This window comes from Hypanus sabinus, chromosome 12 (assembly GCF_030144855.1).
Source record: "Hypanus sabinus isolate sHypSab1 chromosome 12, sHypSab1.hap1, whole genome shotgun sequence".
NCBI lineage: Eukaryota > Metazoa > Chordata > Chondrichthyes > Myliobatiformes > Dasyatidae > Hypanus > Hypanus sabinus.
In genome coordinates, this window is record NC_082717.1 from 97767232 (window position 1) to 97787014 (window position 19783).

The 19783-nt window shown below is 41.6% G+C and overlaps 1 protein-coding gene across 10 annotated transcripts in view; it reads right to left on the reverse strand.

The window, feature by feature from the left end:
• fam120b (family with sequence similarity 120 member B) overlaps nt 1-19783 on the reverse strand; it is a 199709-nt gene that overhangs the window by 118908 nt on the left and 61018 nt on the right. For all 10 annotated transcript variants that reach the window (XR_009515199.1, XR_009515201.1, XR_009515200.1 and 7 more), the window contains one exon: nt 9829-10881. Coding sequence is in view for 7 of the 10 variants with exons in the window: in XM_059986517.1 (XP_059842500.1) it covers nt 9829-10842 (1014 nt within the window). In the remaining 3 variants the exon portion in view is untranslated. Of the gene's footprint in view, nt 1-9828; nt 10882-19783 lie in introns of those variants that run through there.

Here is a 19783-nt window from a genome sequence, read left to right on the forward strand (position 1 = left end):
ATAAAAACATGCAGACATGGTCAAGCAGTTCAATTGGTGCTCACTCTAAATATCAGAATATGGAAAATGTAGTCTAACTGACTTCGACTGTGGAATGATTGTTGGTGCCAGAGGGAGTGGTTTGATTATCTTACAAACTACTGATCTGGGATTTTCACACACAACAGTCTCTAGAGAATGGTGTGATAAACAAAAATCTTCCAGTGAGTGGCATTTCTGTGGGCGAAAATGCCTTGTTAATGAGAGAGGTCAAAGGAGAATGGCTAGACAGATTTCAAGCTGACAAGAAGGTGACAGTAACTCAAATAACCATGAGTTACAACAGTGGTGTGCAAAAGAGTAACACACACAAAATGCTGGTGGAACGCAGTAGGCCAGGCAGCATCTATAGGAAGAAGCACTGTCGACGTTTTGGGCCAAGACCCTGACAAAGGGTCTCGGCCTGAAACATCGACAGTGCTTCTTAATCTGCCCATTCATTCAACTAAGTGTATCTTCTTGTAATCTATACTACCCTGTCGATTATTTCCAACATTTCCATCTGCAAATTTGGAAATTTTTACCCTGCAGAAGCCTGCTTATTCCAATAAAAATAACAAAGAAAGCAAAGGTCCCAGTAGGAGCAACACTCTCAATCATACGCCAAACTTCAAATGTATTGTTTTTTAGATTCAGTTAAGTTGCTGGTGACCTTTTAAATCAAAATAAAACATGGACTTTAAAGAATTCTAATTCTATTCTTTCTTGTAAAACTGTAAATAATTAATGTTTAATGTGTTCATGAATGTCGCTTAAGTGAAGCTATATGCCCTGTGATGTTGCCTAGGTGTCTCATTGCACAATAAACTAGACTTTAACTAACTGCTTTCTATTCATCACCCATCTCCATCACCTGCTCTGGCAACAGCTCTAGAATGATGGCAAGAAACCGCAGAGCTGTGGACACCATTCAATGCATCACAGGAACCAGCCTCCCCACTAAGGACTCTGTCTATATTTCTTGCTGCCTCATTAAAGCAGCCAGCATAATCAAAGACCCCACCCACCCCAGACATTCTCTCTTCTCCTCTCTCCAACTGGGCAGAGGGTGCAAAATTCAGACTCAAGGACAGCTTCTGTCCCACTGTTATCAGACTCTTCAGCAGGCTTCTTATATGATAAAATCAGAATCAGATTTAATATCACCAGCATATGTCATGAAATTTGTTAACTTAGCGGCATCAGTACAATACAATATACGATAATATAAATAAGTGTGTGTGTGCGCGCATGTGCAAAGTATGTGTGCATTACATTGTTAAATTAAAAATAGTAGTGCAAAAACAAAAATAATAATGAAAGAGCGAGTTAGTGTTCATGGGCTTAATGTCCATTTAGAAATTGGATAGCAGAAGGGAAGAAGCTATTCCTGAATCGCTCTGAATGCAACGCACTCTTGGCCTCACACTTTACCTTGTTATGATCTTGCACTTTATTGTTTACCTGCTCTTCACTTTTTTTTGGTAACTTTTACTCTTTATTCTTCATTGTTCTCCAATATTCTCCAACCTTATTCTAGCTCAATGCACTGTTAATGATTTGGTCTGTATGAACAGTATGGAAGACAGGATTTTCATTGTATCTTGATAAATGTGACAATAGTAAACCAAATCAATCCACCTCATTAAGAGAATTCAATCAGGTTATTCAAACATGAAATGCTTATAACAACCCCACGTCAATTCTCCTTCATCGATTCAAGCTTCCCCAAATCCCTATCAATATTTCCCATAATTACAGTTTCTAAAAATTTCCTAACAACCTAGGATTAAAATAACCAACCTGCAGTTAGCTGGCACATCCTTAAACCTTATTTTGAACAAATAAGATATTTAATTACATGCACTTGGTAAATTTCGAGGACTATGGTAAGCCCATCTTCCCCCTTGAAACCCCTTCCACTGGCAATCATGGAGACATCCATTCAGACCCAGTGACCCGCTTGCCTTATACCTGTACATTACATTTGTACATTTTGAAAAGGTGGTAAAATTGGCATATGACATGTTTGCCTTTATTAGTCAAGGCACTGATCTCAAGAGTTGGGAAGTTAAGTTTCAGCTGATTCGGTCATATTTGGAATATTGTATTCAAATCTGATTGCCCCATTGTAAGTACAATGTGGTGGTTTTCCCACTGGACTTTGGACGTGGATGCTTTGCTCCACGATGGGTGCAGAAGCGGTTTACCAGGATGTTACCTGGAACAGAGTCCACGTACTGAAGGAGCAGTTGGTCAAACTGGGGTTGTTTTCTCTGCAGCAGCAAAGGCAGATGGTTATAAAATTGTAAGAGGCACAGATAGAGTACAGCTCTATTTCTACCTTTAATATCTCTTTTTTTCTTCCTTTTCAGGGTTCTTTTGAAGACCCTGACCTGGAACTACATTCTTGTTCTTTGAGGGAATGGGACCCGCTCTCAGGGCCTCACAACCAGCCACTTTTCGATATACCAAGGACGCAAACTGAAAGACTAGCGTGCCTTCAGGGTGCCAGATTCTTGTGCCTCTGGAGGCAGGCAGATTTGAGGCCTGATATACTGTAGGAGTAAATGGAAGATCAAAAACAGTGAGCTGGCTGCTGGTTGTGTGCCCAGAGACCTGAGATCTTTGGGCAGAAAGCTTGTAAAAAGCGACACAACAGACCATTAACACCATGAATCAGTGAGTTGCTTTGTTATGTGTCCCCCCTCACTGTGAAAGGAGACATCTCTTTTTCCCTTATTAGGGAGAGAGAGCCTGTGGTATGTCGAATACCTGGTGAACAAATAGTCTTTGGGGTACTGCAAGTTCGTGTCTTTATTGATGCTTTGCTGCATGCTTGAGTGCTTGGTGGGGGACGCTGATGCTTTTTTGCCAGTGGGGGAGGGGGCTGTCACTTTGCTGCTGCTTGTGCGTGGGAGGGGGGAGCTGGGGAGGTGCTTTTGGGTTCTAACATTTAACTGTCATTCATTCTTTGGGACACTCCTCTGTTTTCCTGAATGTTTGTGAAGAAAAAGAATTTCAGGATGTATATTGTATAATTTCTCTAACATTAAATGTACCTATTGAAACTTATTGATATCTTTCTCCCCAGGGTCAAATATCTAATATCAGAAGGCATGCATTTAAGGTGAGAGGGGGCAAGTCTCTTTCAAGAGATTTGAAGGATTTTTTTTAAACATAGAAAGTGGTCAGTAGCTGCAATGCACTGCTAAGGACAGTGCTAGGCAAATCCGCTAGGGCAGATTTAGTAGAGGTGTTTAAGAGGCTGTTAGAAAGGCACGTCAAAATGCAGAGAATGGAAGAATATGGACCACATGCAAGCAGAATGGATTAGCGTAATTAAACTTCATAATCTGGTATAATATTGTGGGCTGAAAGGACTGTTTCTCCAAGGGGACCACAACCTTGTCATAGGGTTTAGTGGGCTTGCATGCCTCAGTGACCCAGACAGCTATGTTAGCTGGAGTCAGGGCTTGGTTTATGCATTGGCTCTTGGTAGGGTTACCCATGGCAAACAGGTAAAAGAGCAGAGGCCAGACTAACAGTGGTCCACCGGTCCTCCAGGTTCAGGTGTTCAGTTCAGGGCTAACAACCCTGACTGGTTAAACAAAATTGTTATGGAAACAGCAATGAAGAACTCTTCCTTTATCGGTGTGCAACGGTATGGATAGACAGAGATGGAGGACCCTCATTTCTGTCTCAAACACCAGCAGCATAAGAGACAGTAAGTAAGAAAGAAGGGCCTATTGTTCTATGTTCTAAACATAACCAGCCCTTTTAGCAGGTCCTCTTTATCAAGGATGTGGCCTCAAGAAGGCAACATCTTCTTGCAGCTACCATCAGGCAGGAGGTACAGAAGTCTGAAGTCCCACACCACCAGGTTCAAGAACAGCTACTTCCCTTCAACCATTTTGTTCTTGAACCAATTGGAAAAACTCTCATCACAACAGCTTAGCAACATTATGAACACTTTGATTGTTCTGCACTAAAATGGATTTTGTTTTGATTCTTGTAAGAGTTGTGTCTAATTAATGCTTAATGCGCTTTGTGTGAATGCTGCTATTTGATGCTCTGTGCCTGTGATGCTGCTGCAAGTCAGTTTTTCATTGCAGAGGTGCAAAGGGACTTGGGGACCTCATGCAGGGCTCCCAAGATGTTAACTTGCAAATTAAGTAAGTAGTATGGAAGGCAACTGCAATGTTAGCATTCATTTTGAAAGGACGAAAATATAAAAACAAGAATGTAATGTTGAAGTTTTATAAGGCTTTGGTCAGCCCCCCACTTAGAGAATTGTGAATAGATCTGGGCCCCTTATCTAAGAAAAAATGTGCTGGCATTGGAGAGGATCCAGAGGAGGGTCACGATAATGAACCCTATAAATAAAGGGTTAACATATGAGAAGGGTTTGATGGCTCTCGTCCTGTACTCGCTGGAGTTTAGAAGAATGAGGGGGGATCTTATTGAAAGGCCTAAATAGAGCAAATGTGGAGAGGATGTTTCCTATAGTGGGGGAGTCTAGGACCAGAGGGCATAGTCTCAAAATAGAAGGGCATCCATTTATAATAGAGACAAGGAAAAATTTCTTTAGCCATAAGGTGGTGTATCTGTGAAATTCATTGCCAGACGGCTGTGCAGGCGGCCAAATCTTTGGTTATGTTTAAGGCAGAGGTTAACAGGTTGTTGATTAATCAGCGCATCAAATTTAAGGGGAGAAGGCAGGAGAATCAGTTTGAGAGGGATAATAAATCAGCCATGATGGAATGGCGGAACAGACTCAATGGGCTGAATGGCCTAATTCTGCTTCGTGTGGTATGATCTTATGCAAATGACAATAAAGTCAACTTTGACTTTATCAATGTTCATAACATGCATTACCTCTGCTACCGTAATCTTTTGAGATTTTGGTAGCAGACTGCTGCCACTCCACCTCTTTCTCTATGCATTGATCACCTTTATATCTAATTGGCTCGACCCTTTCTCTTACGTGCCTTTAGGAATTGGAGCAGCTGCTGGTCACTTAATGTCTCAAGCCTGGCCTGCCATTTAATAAGACTGTGACTGATCTGATGGTGAACCTAATTCAGCATTCCTCTCTATCCACCGATCAGGTAGCACACTTAAGATACAGGAAGCAAAAACCAGTCATGGCTCTTAAGAGTTATAAGGTAGCTAAGAATAAGCTTAAGAAAGAGCTCAGAAGAGGACAGTAGAAAGCCTTGGTGAGTAGGCTTAAGGAAAACTCCAATAAATTCTACACATATGTGAGGAATAGAAGGAGGATGAATAAGAGTAAAGGTTCACAGATAAAGAGTGAATCATGTCTGGGGTTGGAGAAGATAAAGAAGACCCTTAATGAATACTTTGCTTCAGTATTCACCATTAAGAGGGACATTGATGAATGTGAGGTCAGTGTAGAATATGCCAATGTGTTGCAGCATGTCAAAGTTAAGGAGGCAGAGTTGTAGCTTTCGAAAAACATTAAAGTTCAAAGTTAATCTATTATCAAAGTACATATATGTCACTATATACAACCATGAAATTAATTTTCTTGTGGGTATATTCAATAAATTGAAGAATAATAACCATAAAAGAATCAATGGAAGACTGTACCAATAGAATCCCCAGGGGCTGGACTAGTTACCATTGGAACCAAGGTAAGAGATTGCTGGGGTGGTGACAATGATTTCTGCATCCTCCCTGACCACAGAGATTGTGCCAAAAGGTTCAAGGATGGGAAATGCTGTATCACTGTTCAAGAAAGTTAATATGGATAATCCTGGGAATTATAAATCAGTGGTAGGCAAACTAATATAAAGGACTTACAAGCATTAGTCTGATTAGGGATAATCTGCTTTGTAAGAGGCAGACTGCGTCTCAATCAGTCTGACTGAATTTTTTGCTGAGGTGACAAATCAGATTGCTGAAGGTGGAGTGGTGGATGTGGTGTATATGAATTTCAATTAGCTGCTTGACAAGATTTCCCCATGGCAGACTCATTCTGAAAGTCAGGAGGCATGGCACACAGGGAAACAGGCCTAATTTGCTATTTGCTTGCCCATAGAAGGCAAAGGGTAGTAGGGGATGAGGCATGTAGTGCCTAAAGTCCATGACTAGTTGTATTCCACAAGGAACATACTGTTCTCACTGGAATTTAGAAGAACGTGGGGTTAGGGGGGGTGGGGATCTCATTGAAACGTACTGAATGTTGAAAGGACTAGATAAGGTAGATGTGGAGTGGATCTTTCTTATGGTGGGAGTATCCAGAACTAGAGGGTTCAGCCTCAAAATTGAGGGGTGACCTTTTAGAATAGAAGCAAGGAGTTTTTTTTTAGCCAGGAGTAGGAAGTTTGTGGATTGCTCTGCCACAGACTGTGGTGGAGGCCAAGTCCATGTCTATATTTAAGACGGAAGTTGATCGTTTCCTGATCGGTCAGGGCATCAAAGGATGTGGGATCAGACATGATGGAACGGCGGAGTAGACTTGATGGGCTGAATGGCCTAATTCTGCTCCTCTGCTTCATGTCTTATGATCTGTTCTGGGATCTCTATGCTTTGTGATTTTTATGAATGACTTGGATGAGGAAGTGGAAGGGTGTAAGTTTGTAGATGACACAAAGATTAGTGGTGGTGTGCATAGTGTACAAGATTGTTGTAGTTACAAAACAAAGAGTGAGATGTACACTTTGGAAGATTAAACTTTCAGGTGGAGTACAAGATTAATGGCAGGGTGGAGAAATAGGGATTTTAGAGTCCATCCATAGACTCTACAAAGTTGCTACACAAATTGGTAGGGTGGTTAAGAAGGCCTATAATTTTTTGGTCTTCATTAGTTAGGAGATTGAGTTCAAGTGCCATGAAGCAATGTTGTGGCTCTATAAAGCTCCGCTTAGACTACACTTGGGTCGCCATGTTCAGTTCTGGTCGCCTCATTATAGGGAAAGATGTGACAGCTTTAGCGAGGGTGCAGAGGAGATTTACCAGAATGCTGCTTGGATTAGAGGACATATCTTATAAAGAAAGAATGAACGAGTTAGGACTATCCTCTTTGGAGTGAAGGAGAATGAGAGACTACTTGATAAAGATGTATAAGTTATGAAATATAGATAGAGCAGACAGTCAGAGCCTTTTACCCAGGGTAATAATGGTCAATGCCAGAGGATATCTGTTTAGGATTAGTGAAGGAAAGTTTAGGCGAGACATTAAAAATAGGTTTTTTTATACAAGAAATGGTGGGTGCCTGGAATGCCCTTCCGGGGATGGTGGTAGAGGAAGATATAATAAAGTTCAAAGTAAATTTATTATCAAAGTACACATATGTCACCATATACAACACTGAGGCTCATTTTCATGCAGGCATATTCAGTAAATCCATAACAGAATCAATAAAAGGCTGCATCAGTCTGAAAGTATTTGAGGTGTACAATGCGAACAGTTAAAAGACTCTTAGTTAGACACATGGACGTAATAAAAATGGAAGATTATGGATTGTGTAGGAAGGGTTACATTGATTGTGGAATAAGCTCTACACTGTCAGAATACCGTCTTTTTGATGCAATATTAATCTGGGGCCCTGGCTGCCCCTTCAGGCTGATGTAAAAGATCACAAGGCTTGAGTATTAAAAAAAAGCTGAGACAACTCCCTGGGTGAAATGTTTACCCCTCAAGCAGTATTACTAAAATATCATAACTATATTATTAGTGCCAGCTTCTGCATGCAAATTGGCAGCTGTGTTCTTTCTTACAAAATAAAGTGATAATATCTCAGAAGTACTTTCCTTCAGTTTGGAATATGCTATGTTCATATAAGGACATACATAAATGCAATAGGGTGAATATCAAGCCCACTGTGTTAAATAACGACTTGTTTATAATGTAAATTCCCAATTAGTTACAACAGCTGTCAATTTCATTTGACACATTTTTGTAACAAAGCTTTATAAACCAAGACACTCAGTTAAATTCCTCAGCTCAGACTTTCTACAGTTCCCCAATATCACAAGAATGGTTTGCTTATTATTTGTCTTTGGGCTGAGACTCTGATGACAGATGTCTGCCTGAAATGTCGACTGTTTACTTGCTTCCACAGATGCTGCCTGGCCTGCTGAGTTCCTCCAGCATTTTGTTAGTGTTGCTTATTATTATGCTGTTTTTTTTCAATAATGTAATTGGCTCCCTATTACCTTTGATAAGACCACAAGACACTGGAGCAGAATTAGGCCATTCAGACTGCTCTGCCATTCCATCATCACTGATTTACGAGGGGTGATTGATAAGTTCATGGCCTAAGGTAGAAGGAGTCAATTTCAGAAAACCTAGCACATTTATTTTTCAGCATAGTCCCCTCCTATATTTACACACTTACCCCAGCAGTCGTGGATCATATGGATCCCTTCTTTGTAGAAGTTGGCGTCTTGGACTTCCAGAAAGTGGTCTACAGCACTTGATAAGTTCCTGGCCTAAGGTAGGAGATGAGTTATACAGGCAGTCCCCAGGTTACGTACCAGTTCCGTTCCTGAGTCCGTCTTTAAGTCGGAAAACACTTAAGAAACATATGCATTCCAATAATTAAACCACTGCGTTGCTTAGTAATAATTGTAGCTTTCATTGGGGCAGGGCCTTTCACATGCTCCATTACATATTCTCACTTTATCCGTTATCCTTTAAAATTGTTCCGATCGTTGACTGACTGTAGCCTAATGCTTTTCCAATGACCAATGGCATTTCACCTCTTATCAAACGCTTTATTATTTCCACTTTATTTTCAACTGCTTCCCGTCAATGGAATAGAAACACTGCGGGCAGCACGTCCCGAGCTCCGCTGGCTCCTAAGGACTACCGCATTCAGACAGGTTAAATGGGACAAGTGGGGGCTGTGCTGGGTTTGGGTATTTGATCCTCCACAATATTCCATGTGGGAATTTAAACTGGAGGTGGCAGTGCTTTTTTTTTACAAGGTCGAGTTGCGAGCTCGACATCAACCTGGCACGGATAGTACGGGAGTCATTGGATCGACATCAACCTGGCACAAGAGCGGTCTGTCACTAGATCGAACTCGGTAACCTCCGTTCTCGAACCTGGCATTGATCTCACTATGCCACCAGCCGAGTGGAATGGGGGGGTGGGGGGCAGGGTCAGGGTGAATCTTACTAAGAAAAATTTAAGCCAAATACAAAGTTAAACACTCAACACAGTGTCAACGGCAACGACTTAAAACGGCGGACGGCGTCGCGATCTGACTTAAAATGGCGGACGGCGTCACGATCTGACTTAAAATGGCAGACGGCGTCGCGATCTGACTTAAAATGGCAGGCAGCATTCTCCTTCCTCGGTTCGTAAGTACAAGTTGTCCGTCAGTCAGATGTTTGTAACATGGGGACTATCTGTACAACTCTCATTACATGCACATGCAGTTCAACTCTTTGAGTGATTATGCAGGAAGTTTGAAGTTAATAACTTTTATGGTATTTCTGTTTCACATAATTGAAAATTGCAAGTAAGCGCAGTCTGACAAAATGGACAACATCTGCCTTAGTTCAGTCATCCACTACCTTGGTCTCCAGGGCTTATCACCCAAGGAGGTCCACGAGGACGTGGTGGCAACACTAGGGGAGGGTGAAAAATAAATGTGCTAGGGTTTTTAAAATCGACTCCTTGTATCAATCACCCCTTGTACTATCACTCTCCGTTCTCCTGCCTTCTCCCCATAATCTTTATATGCACTGATTCGTACATGGATTCCATTAATTCTTTCCATCAAACATATATTGCTTAGAAAACTGAAATTTAGATCTTGAGTCAATTACTCACCTGTAAAATCTTAAGATCTGAGTGTAAGGGCATCTCACACTGGGGAGTCGCAGGAGATATTCTGTTGAGGGGGAGCCATGGTGAGCTCTGCCCAGGCATTAAGTAACATTCCACTCCCTTTTCTAGCAAACTTTCACCTGAGTGGAGTTGCAGGTTTCTTTTCACCTCTTTCAAGCCGCTATGTGAATGGTCCACCCTGGAGATGTAACATGCCACTGCCGCCACCATCTCCTTCCTCTGCCTTGCATTTGGGCCACCCAGCGAGTATTCAGCCAGGCACCGGCTCTTCAGTCTCCCCACCACGCTCTCAGACACAATGTCATTACCAAGAAGACAGGCCAAAAGTGGCAAGTCCATCATCTGCAGCCTGAGAGCATGACAGAGGTTTTCACGAGAGTACATGACAGTAGTTAACTTTTCCAGAGAAAGATTACTTATAGAGAGGTATGGCACAGTGTCATAAATGAGGAAATCTGTGTCCTGGCTCAGAATTGCCATTCCGTCATTTAGCCTTGCATAGCTAGCTATCTCATAATCGGCCTCCTTCAGGGAAACCATGACGTTTAAGCCCAATGATTTTAAGGCAAAGCAAGTGAAAGTGGCCAGTCCAGATGGAATGAAGAACATATCTCTTCCTGGTTGGCAGGCAGTTGCTTTTATGTACTGAAAGATGGTTGCAATCTCTCTGTTATTTCTCAGACGTCGTTTAATCCATTCATCCCTTTTCTTCTCTTCTATTACCCCATCAAAGACAAACACGAGCTCTATGCTGGTTGCTGAGAAAGCTCTCACAAAGGATTTCAGGCTCTCTAAATACTCACGCCATTGACCACCGTGCACCCATGCCCCTGACGTGTACCAATATCGTAGACATGCCAAGGTGTCCACAATCACAACAGGAGAACGTCCAGGATGGGAGCACCTGTACTGCTCTGCCATCTCCTTCAGGTCTACCCATACTTTCACAGCTGGGCAGATGTGATCCACAAACTGCTGGAGTCCCTTTACACCCATTGTTGAGTCAGTTTATCTTCTCTCCAAAACATTTGAAGTCTGGGGAAAAAAAGGAAAAAAAGACATGAAAAAATCATTTATGAAAAAATACCTGCAGCTTTCATGCTAGGATGAAACTCTATTTATTTATAAATAATTATTTTTATTTAAAGATACACACAGCTTCCAGCCCAACAAGCCCATGCCACCTTATTACAGCCATGTGACCAATTAACCGACCACCCCATTAGCCTTTGGAATGTGTGAGGAAAGTGGAGCACCCAGAGGAAACCCACAAGATCATGAGGAGAGTGTACAAGAAGCAGAGGAAAGTTCCTCCATGGGAAAATCTGATAATGAATGCATGCACTTCTTGCACATACCATGAACACGCAGGGAAACTGGAAGAGTAGAGCGGTACAACAATGCTGTCAATGTGACACCAATTCAATGCTGAGCAGCACCTTGCCAGACAGTGAATATTCAAATTCTAAAGTGGGCTTAGAAACAACAATCAGAGATGAGATGAACTGAACGGAAGAAAATTCGGAAAAAATAGTTCTGTAGTTTGAGAAATGAATTGGTCTATAAGATTGTTCAAATTGAGAGCAAAATGAACTATGCCACAGATTGATCTATGCTATCTTTGCCAAATTGTTTTACCATGTATGGCTCAAATGTAGACCAATATTGGAGCTCAGATCTCAGACCCCATTTCTTGCACATGCAGATGGAAAGGGAAACAGGGTTAACGACTGAAGCAGTTTTGTCATGACTAGGATGGCTAAATTAATAGTATAAATAGAAATAAATAGGAACAGACTAATAGCCTAAGCAAAGATGGGTTGACAAAGTGATCGTTAAAAAAGACAGGCAAAATGAAAAAAAAAGAGGGGTAATCCTAACCGTAGTGTATAGAAATAGGTAAAGGCAGAACCAAGGAACGGGATCCTAGCTAGAAAATCAAAAATGCAATTGGGAGGAGCTACTAACAAACAAAAGACAGGAAACATCAGTATCGATTACTTGCAAAAAGACAGGCATATGTAACAAGGGTAAGAACAAAATCACGAGGCATCAGCAGAATACTGTTTAATCCCCTCCATAGATGTGAGCTGACTTTCTGAGTTCCTCTAGCACTTTGTGTTGCTCAGAATCATCTATTTATTTTATGATTTACAGAGACAATGCTGAACAGGCCCTTCTGGCCACCAGCAATTCCCCCAATTTAACCCTAGCCTAATCAGGGGACAACTTACAACCACCAATTAACCTACCATCTTTGGACTGTGGGAGGAAACGGGAGCAACCAGAGGAAACCCACGCGTTCACGAGGAAGACGTGCAGATTCCCTATCGATGACGTCGGAACTGAGCTCTGATGCTCCAAGCTGTAAAAGCTTTGCTCTAACCACTGTGTCACCATGGTGCTAATCTACTTGTCTTAATCTACTTGTAAATGGGGAAAACCAAATTAACAGTAATAATTCAGAGGATACATTTTACAAATGTATGTGATGGTTTGAACAGATCAGTATATTCAGTATTAAGAGCAACTTTTAGGTGGCAGTCAGAGAACTATCATATGACGTTATTGAAACTGAGAATTTTCAACTATAAACAACTACTGGCATTTAAGGAAATACACATAATTTATAACAAATATACAGTATATCCCTTTAAGGCACTAAAATCCAACAGGAAATGTGATCTGGGCATGGCTAACAACAAAAGTTAAAGATAGAATTAGATCAAAGGACAACATTTACAATGTTTCCATCAAAGAGCAGGAAGCCAAAGGATAGGGAAATATTCGAATTCAGCAAAGGAAAACCTGAATCCGCGAGTAGTCCAGAGTGAAATTGCACTCAGATTCATACCAGATCTGCACACATTGAAATGTGTCGTTTTTGCCCAAGCGACCAACACGATCTGAGAATTTTGACAGGGGTAGCCCACAAGTGTCACCACACTTCCAAATCCTCCAGGTCCTTTGGTGTTCTAATGGTAGCTAGGTCCTCATGGTTGAGGATGCTAGACATGAGACAATCTCATTTTACACCAATGCAGATCAGAATTACCTTTCGGGCTATCCTGCACAGGTACAGGTGCCACTATGTTGCTACTTACCAGAATATTCACAAAGTGGTGCAGCACATTAGCAAAGCAGTTAGCTTTTCACTTTACAGCTCCCGATGCAAGATCGGGATTCAGCTCCTACCACCGTCTATAAAGAGACTACATTGGCTTCCTCTAGGTGCTCCAGTTTTCACTCACAATCCAAAGACATATAGGTCAGGGTTACAAAATTGTGGGCATGCTACACTGGCACTAGAAGCGTGGTGATACTTGCAGGCTGCCCCCAGCACATCCAAAGACTATGTTGGTCATTGATGTAACGATGTATACATTTCACTGTACATTTACAGGTTCCGATGTACAGTACATGGGACAAATAAAGCTAACATTTTAATTTTCTTTAATCTTTACTTATCAGCAAATAGCCCTTGCACTTTGTATCTCCACACATCATCTTCCATTGTCTGTTTCTGCCTTCATCTTTCCACCACCGAGCCTTTTTTCCCTTGTCTGCTTCCGCCTATTACCACCTCCCCTCCCTCCCCCTCCCAACTCTGGTCCTCCCCTTCCTCCTCCAACCTGGCTCCATTTGCCCACCATCACTCACTCCACCTAACTCACCTACCAGTGTCTGCCTTGCCCCTCCATTTCATTATGGCAATGTACAGGGCTGGTCTCCCTACCACATGTGAACGAGTGCAACAAACATTCATCAGATTGACTCCTGGGATGATGGAGAGATTGCAGACTTAGACTGCACACTCTTCTTTAGAAGTGTTCTCATTAAAACAGTCAAAATTTTGCTGGCAAAGGTCCAGGTGCCTTGGTAGCATAGCAGTTAACAATGCTATTACAGCTCAGGGTATCAGCGTTCAGAGTTCAGTTCTGACACCATCTTTAGGGAGTTTGTACGTACTTCCTGTGAGCACGTGGGTTTCCTCCCACAGGCCAAAAACGTACTGGTTAGTAGGTTACTTAGTCATTGTAAATTATCCTGTGATTAGGCTACGGTTAAATAGGTGGGCTACTGGGAGGGGCAGCTCTTTGGGCTGGAAAGGACTACTCCATTCTGTATCTCTAAATAAATATCAATAGAATTCTTACAGGGCTTCAGGGTAGATAAAAGGATTATATCATCTGCCAGGGATAAAATACTAGAGAAAGAGGATTTAGTCTCAAAATAAAGAGTACGCCACTCAAGATGGAAACCAAAGGAGAGTCCTTCCCCAAAGAGCAACAAATCTCTGTCACCAACCTACCCATAATCAAGGACATATGTACAGGAAGGTTCTGGAAAAGAGGACCCCACATACCCTGCTCATGGACTGTTTGCCCCATTCCTATCAGGAAGCAAGCTACATAGCATCCATGCCAAGAGCACCATACTTAAAAACAGTTACTTTCCTCAAGCAATAAGGCTGATCAACACCTCCAGCCTATAACTCCACCACTACTTAATTATGACTTGTCAGTCACCTCAGATACAGCCTAGTGTCACTTTATGCACTATCAATCTATGTAATAAACGATCTATGTATTTATATTTATCATTTTGTTTTAGTATTACCGTGTTCTTTAACTTTTGTGTTTTTTGTGCTGCATTTGATCCAGAGTAACAATTATTTTGTTCTCCTTTACACTTGTGTACTAGAAATGGCATTAAGCAATGTTGAACCTTGAACTCTCAATGAAAAAGGAACATGGAGGTTCAATCACTATGTATTAGCAGAGAGACTGATGGATTTTTGGATTTTAAGGAGTCAAGAGATAAAACGCCAGCAGAGGAAATGCACTGAGGTGAATGATGAAGTATCTTTTTGAAAGGTGGAGAAAGGAACAAAGGGTCAGATGTCTCCTTGTGGTGAACTACATATACCTGTCTGGACACGCCCCCTGCTGACTGCTCCTGTGGCTCCTCCCACAGACCCCTGTATAAAGGCGAATGAGGCCTGAGCCAGGCCTCTCAGTCTCCAGGATGTAGTACGGTGGTCACTCACTGCTTGTTCCTTCTTCCAGTCAATAAAAGCCGATATCTCGCCTTTACGTCTCAGAGTGAGTTATTGATGGTGCATCACTCCTCCAGCTTAATTTTCATTTTGTTCTAGTTTTTATTCTATTGCATTGTGGAACACTGCAGTACACTTCAAGCCCTTCAGTTATAAAACCTTTTTACCTACTCTATCTAAACCTTCCTTCCTATCTTTCTATCATCCATATGCCTATCTAAGAGTTTCTTAAAGGGCCCCTAATGTATCAGGCAAAACATGACAACATATGTTTTTAAGCTATTTTATTTGATTAATCTTTATTTAATTTAGTTATAGTGTGAAAAGGCCCTTCCAGTCCTTTGAGCTGCGCTGCCAGCAACCCACCAGTTTAACCCTAGCCTACTCACAGGACAATTTACCAATTAAGCTACTAGCTGGTACATCTTTGGACCGTGAGAAGAAACCAGAGCAACTAGAGGAAACCCGCACATTCCACAGGGTGGACATACAAACTCCTTACAGAGGGCGCCAGGATTGAACACCAAACTCAGGTGCCCCAAGCTGTAATAGTGTCACACCACTAGGCTGTGGCTCCTCTCCTACAGAAACACCAGTGACAGCAAGTTCAAATGAGATTTAAAAAAAACTTATTGTTTGAAGCAACAGCAATTTGTAATAGTCATAATTCACAGCACTATCATGAACCTTAAAAGGCAGCAGATTGAGAACACTTCAATTCCTGAATATTCATAATCTGCATCATCAATTCTAGGCATGAGATACCCAAAGCTCAAGTATATACAAACCCCATTTCCAGAAAAGTTGGGATATTTTCCAAAATGCAATAAAAACAAAAATCTGTGATATGTTAATTCACGTTAACCTTTATTTAACTGACAAAAGTACAAAGAAAAGATTTTCAGTAGTTTTATTGACCAACTTAATTGTATTTTTTAAATATACACAAAATTAGAATTTGATGGCTGCAACACACTCAACAAAAGTTGGGACAGAGTTAAAATAAGATTGAAAAGTGCACAGAATATTCAAGTAACACCAGTTTGGAAGACTCCACATTAAGCAGGCTAATTGGTAGCAGGTAAGGTATCATGACTGGGTATAAAAGTAGCATCCATCAAAGGCTCTGTCTTTGCAAGCAAGGATGGGTCGTGGCTCACCCCTTTGTGCCAAAATTCCTGAGAGAATTGTTGGTCAGTTCAAAAGGAACATTTCCCAACACAAGATTGCAGAGAATTTAGGTCTTTCAACATCTACAGTACATAATATTGTGAAAAGATTCAGAGACATCTCAGTGCGTAACGGGCAAGGTTGGAAACCACTGTTGAATGCATGTGATCTTCGAGCCCGCAGGTGGCACTGCCTAAGAAACCGTCATGCTACTGTGACAATTATAGCCACCTGGGTTCAGAAGTACTTTGGAAAACCATTGTCACTTAACACAGTCCGTCGCTGCATCCAGAAATACAACTTGAAACACAAGGAGGAAGCCATACAGGAGGAACTCTATGCAGAAACGCCGGCGAGTTCTCTAGGCCCGAGCTTATCTCAGATGAACCGAAAGACTGTGGAACTGTGTGCTGTGGTCAGATGAGTCCACATTTCAGCTAGATTTTGGAAAAAACGGGCGTCGAGTTCTCCATGCCAAAGATGAAAACAACCATCCTGATTATTATCAGCGAAAGGTGCAAAAGTCAGCATCTGTGATGGTATGGAGGTGCATCAGTGCCCACGGCATGGGTGAGTTGCACGCATGTGAAGGTGCCATTGACTCTGAGGCATATATCAGGATTTTAAAGAAACATATGTTGCCATCAAGGCGACGTCTCTTCCTGGGACGTCCATGCTTATTTCAGCAGGTCAATGCCAGACCACATTCTGCACGGGCTACAACAGCGTGGCTTTGTAGATACAGAGTGCGTGTGCTTGACTGGCCTGCTGCCAGTCCAGATCGATCTCCTATTCAAAATGTATGGCGCATCATGAAGAGGAGAATCAGGCAACGGAGACCATGGACTGTTGAGCAGCTGAAGTCTTATATCAAGCAAGAACGGACAAAATTTCCAATTGTAAATCTACTACAATTAGTATCCTCAGTTCCAAAACGATTAAAAGTGTTATTAAAAGGAAAGGTGATGTAACACAATGGTAAACATGCCTCTGTCCCAACTTTTGTTGAGTGTGTTGCAGCCATCAAATTCTAAATTTGTGTATATTTACAAAATACAATTAAGGGTCAGTAAAACTATTGAAAATCTTTTCTTTGTACTTTTGTCAGTTAACTAAAGGTTCACGTGGATTAACATATCACAGATTTTTGTTTTTATTACATTTTGGAAAATATCCCAACTTTTCTGGAAATGGGGCTTGTAGTTAAATCTACTATATGCTTCCAATGTAGAGTCTCTTACATTATTGTGCAACCAACACTACTCTAAGAGTGTCTCATATCTTACTTGGTGACATAGCAAAAAGGGAATTTTCAGTATGTGTACTGGAGACCAATATTGCTGATTGCTTGATAGTCAGAGGTTACTCTCTATAATATAACAGGCATGAATTAGTGCTGGTGGGGGAGGAGAGGAGACATCTACTGAGTAGCACAGGGACAATTATTGTATTATGTTTCATGCATTCAGTCAAATACTCAAGAGTACAGAAATTTCCATGAAAGCACTTGCTGTAAATCACCTGCTGTTCACCAAAATTGCTCTGATCAGGAATTCCCATTTGCACTGTCACTAACCTGATCCCCAAACTAATTATCAAGTCTGGCAAAGACATCAACGTACTGCCTCCTGTTTGATTATTTTGAACAATTCAGAGTAATAATACAAGAAATCCATCTTTTTAGGACTTTTAGAATCTGCAGCTATCAAGAAGGGAATGTGTACCTTGCCTCAGGCCAGGAAGCTGAAAATAACAGTAGAAATCAGTCTGATTTTAGACCAAGTAGGCTGCCCACATCCAACAAAAATGGCTCCAGAGTTTAAAAGTAAAATTCTCATTGTTAATTTAAAATTTTTCCATATCCTCCCCTTTGGTATCTCTGTGAATCTCTTCCATATTTATTTATGACATGTCCGGCATTTGAGTCCATTTAATTTATTTATGTTGACTCACAGGGTAATGGCACTCCCTCTAAACTTCCATGTATCTCATTTTTCCTTCATTCTCACCAAATCTTTCCAGATTCTAAGACTCACCAACACACTAAATCAATTCATGGTGCCCATTAACCAGCATATCTCTGGAATGTGGGAGAAAATCAGAGTATCTGGAGGAAACCCACACAGTTACAGGGAGAATGTTCAGTCTCCACACAAACAGCGCTGGAGGTCACAAGTTGATGCAACTTTGAGGCAGCAGTTTTACAGTCAGTGTCATTCTGCCACACTGTGCTACAATCCTTAAGATTATCCATACTCCTGCTGATTTGCCCTTTGGTATTAATACCGCCAATGGAAACCGTACATTCAATATTTATTTTATCAAACAAGGTGATAATGTGTTGTCAATACATTGTGTAGAGTTACAACATGATGTCCCATCACTTATACTCAATAGTTTCAGCCATATGAAGGCAAGAATATCTTTCAATATACTTCCAATGAAGAAAGTAACATTTTCAAGGATGTTGGCAGGATTTGGGGACCTGAGTTACAGGGTAAGGTTGAATAGGTTAGGACTTTATTCCCTGAAACATGGGAGAATTAGGGGAGATTTGATAGAGGTATACAAAATTATGAAGGATATATATATATATGGTAAATCATAAACACAAGAAAATCTGCAGAAGCTGGAAATCTAGAGCAATACACAAAATGCCGCAGGAACTCAGCAGCCAGCATCGACAGAAATAAATAAACAGTCGACGTTTTGGGCCGAGACTTTTCATCAGGACAGGAAAGGAAGGGGGATGATGCCAGAATAAGGTGGGGAGAAGGGAAGGAGGACAAGCTAGAAGGTGATTGGTGAAGCCAGGTGGGTGGAGGAGGGGAAATTAAATAAAAACCTGGAAGGTGATTGGAAAAGATGAAGGGCTGGAGAAGAAGGAATCTGATGGGAGAAAAGAGTAGATTATGGGAGAAGGGGGTACCAGGAGAAGGTGATAGGCACGTGAGGAGAAGAGGTGAGAGGCCATAGTGGGGAACTATGGTGTGAAGATGATGGAAGAGGAAGGGGAAAAGTATTACCCAGTGTTGGAGAAATTGATGTTCATGCTATTGGGCTGGAGGCTACCTAGATGGAATCTGAAGTGTTGCTCCTCCTACCCGAGTGCCTCATTGTGGCAGAACAGGATGGTAAGGACTAACATGTCGTAATGAGAAGGGGGATTGAAATTAAAATGCTTGGCCACTTTTTTGCAGGAGGAGCAGAAGTGCTAGAGCAAGCGGTTCACTAATCTACATCGAGTCTCAATGTTGAGAAGGCCACATCGAGAGCACTGGTTAACTCATCACAGAATATCTCTTCCAAGAGTTTTGTGTCAGCCATGTGAATAACACAGCATGCCCAGTATCATCGTCATTATGTGCCATGTCGTATAATGTGGGCAATCATGGACCATGACCATGATTGGTCTTGGCAAATCTTTCTACAGAAATGGTTTGCTATTGTCTTCTTCTGGGCAGTGACCACTTTATAAGGCAGGTGACCTCAGCCATTATCAATACTCTTCAGAGATTTTCTGGCATCAACAGTCACATAACCAGGACTTATGCTATACACCACCTGCTCTCATGTGACCCTGATCTGGGGGGGGAAACAGGGGGAAGAAGGGCCTAAGTAGGTTCTACACCTTGTCCAAGGGTGACCTGCAGGCTAGCGGAGGGGAGGAGTACCTTGCACCTCCTTTGTTATTTTGGCCAATATAGC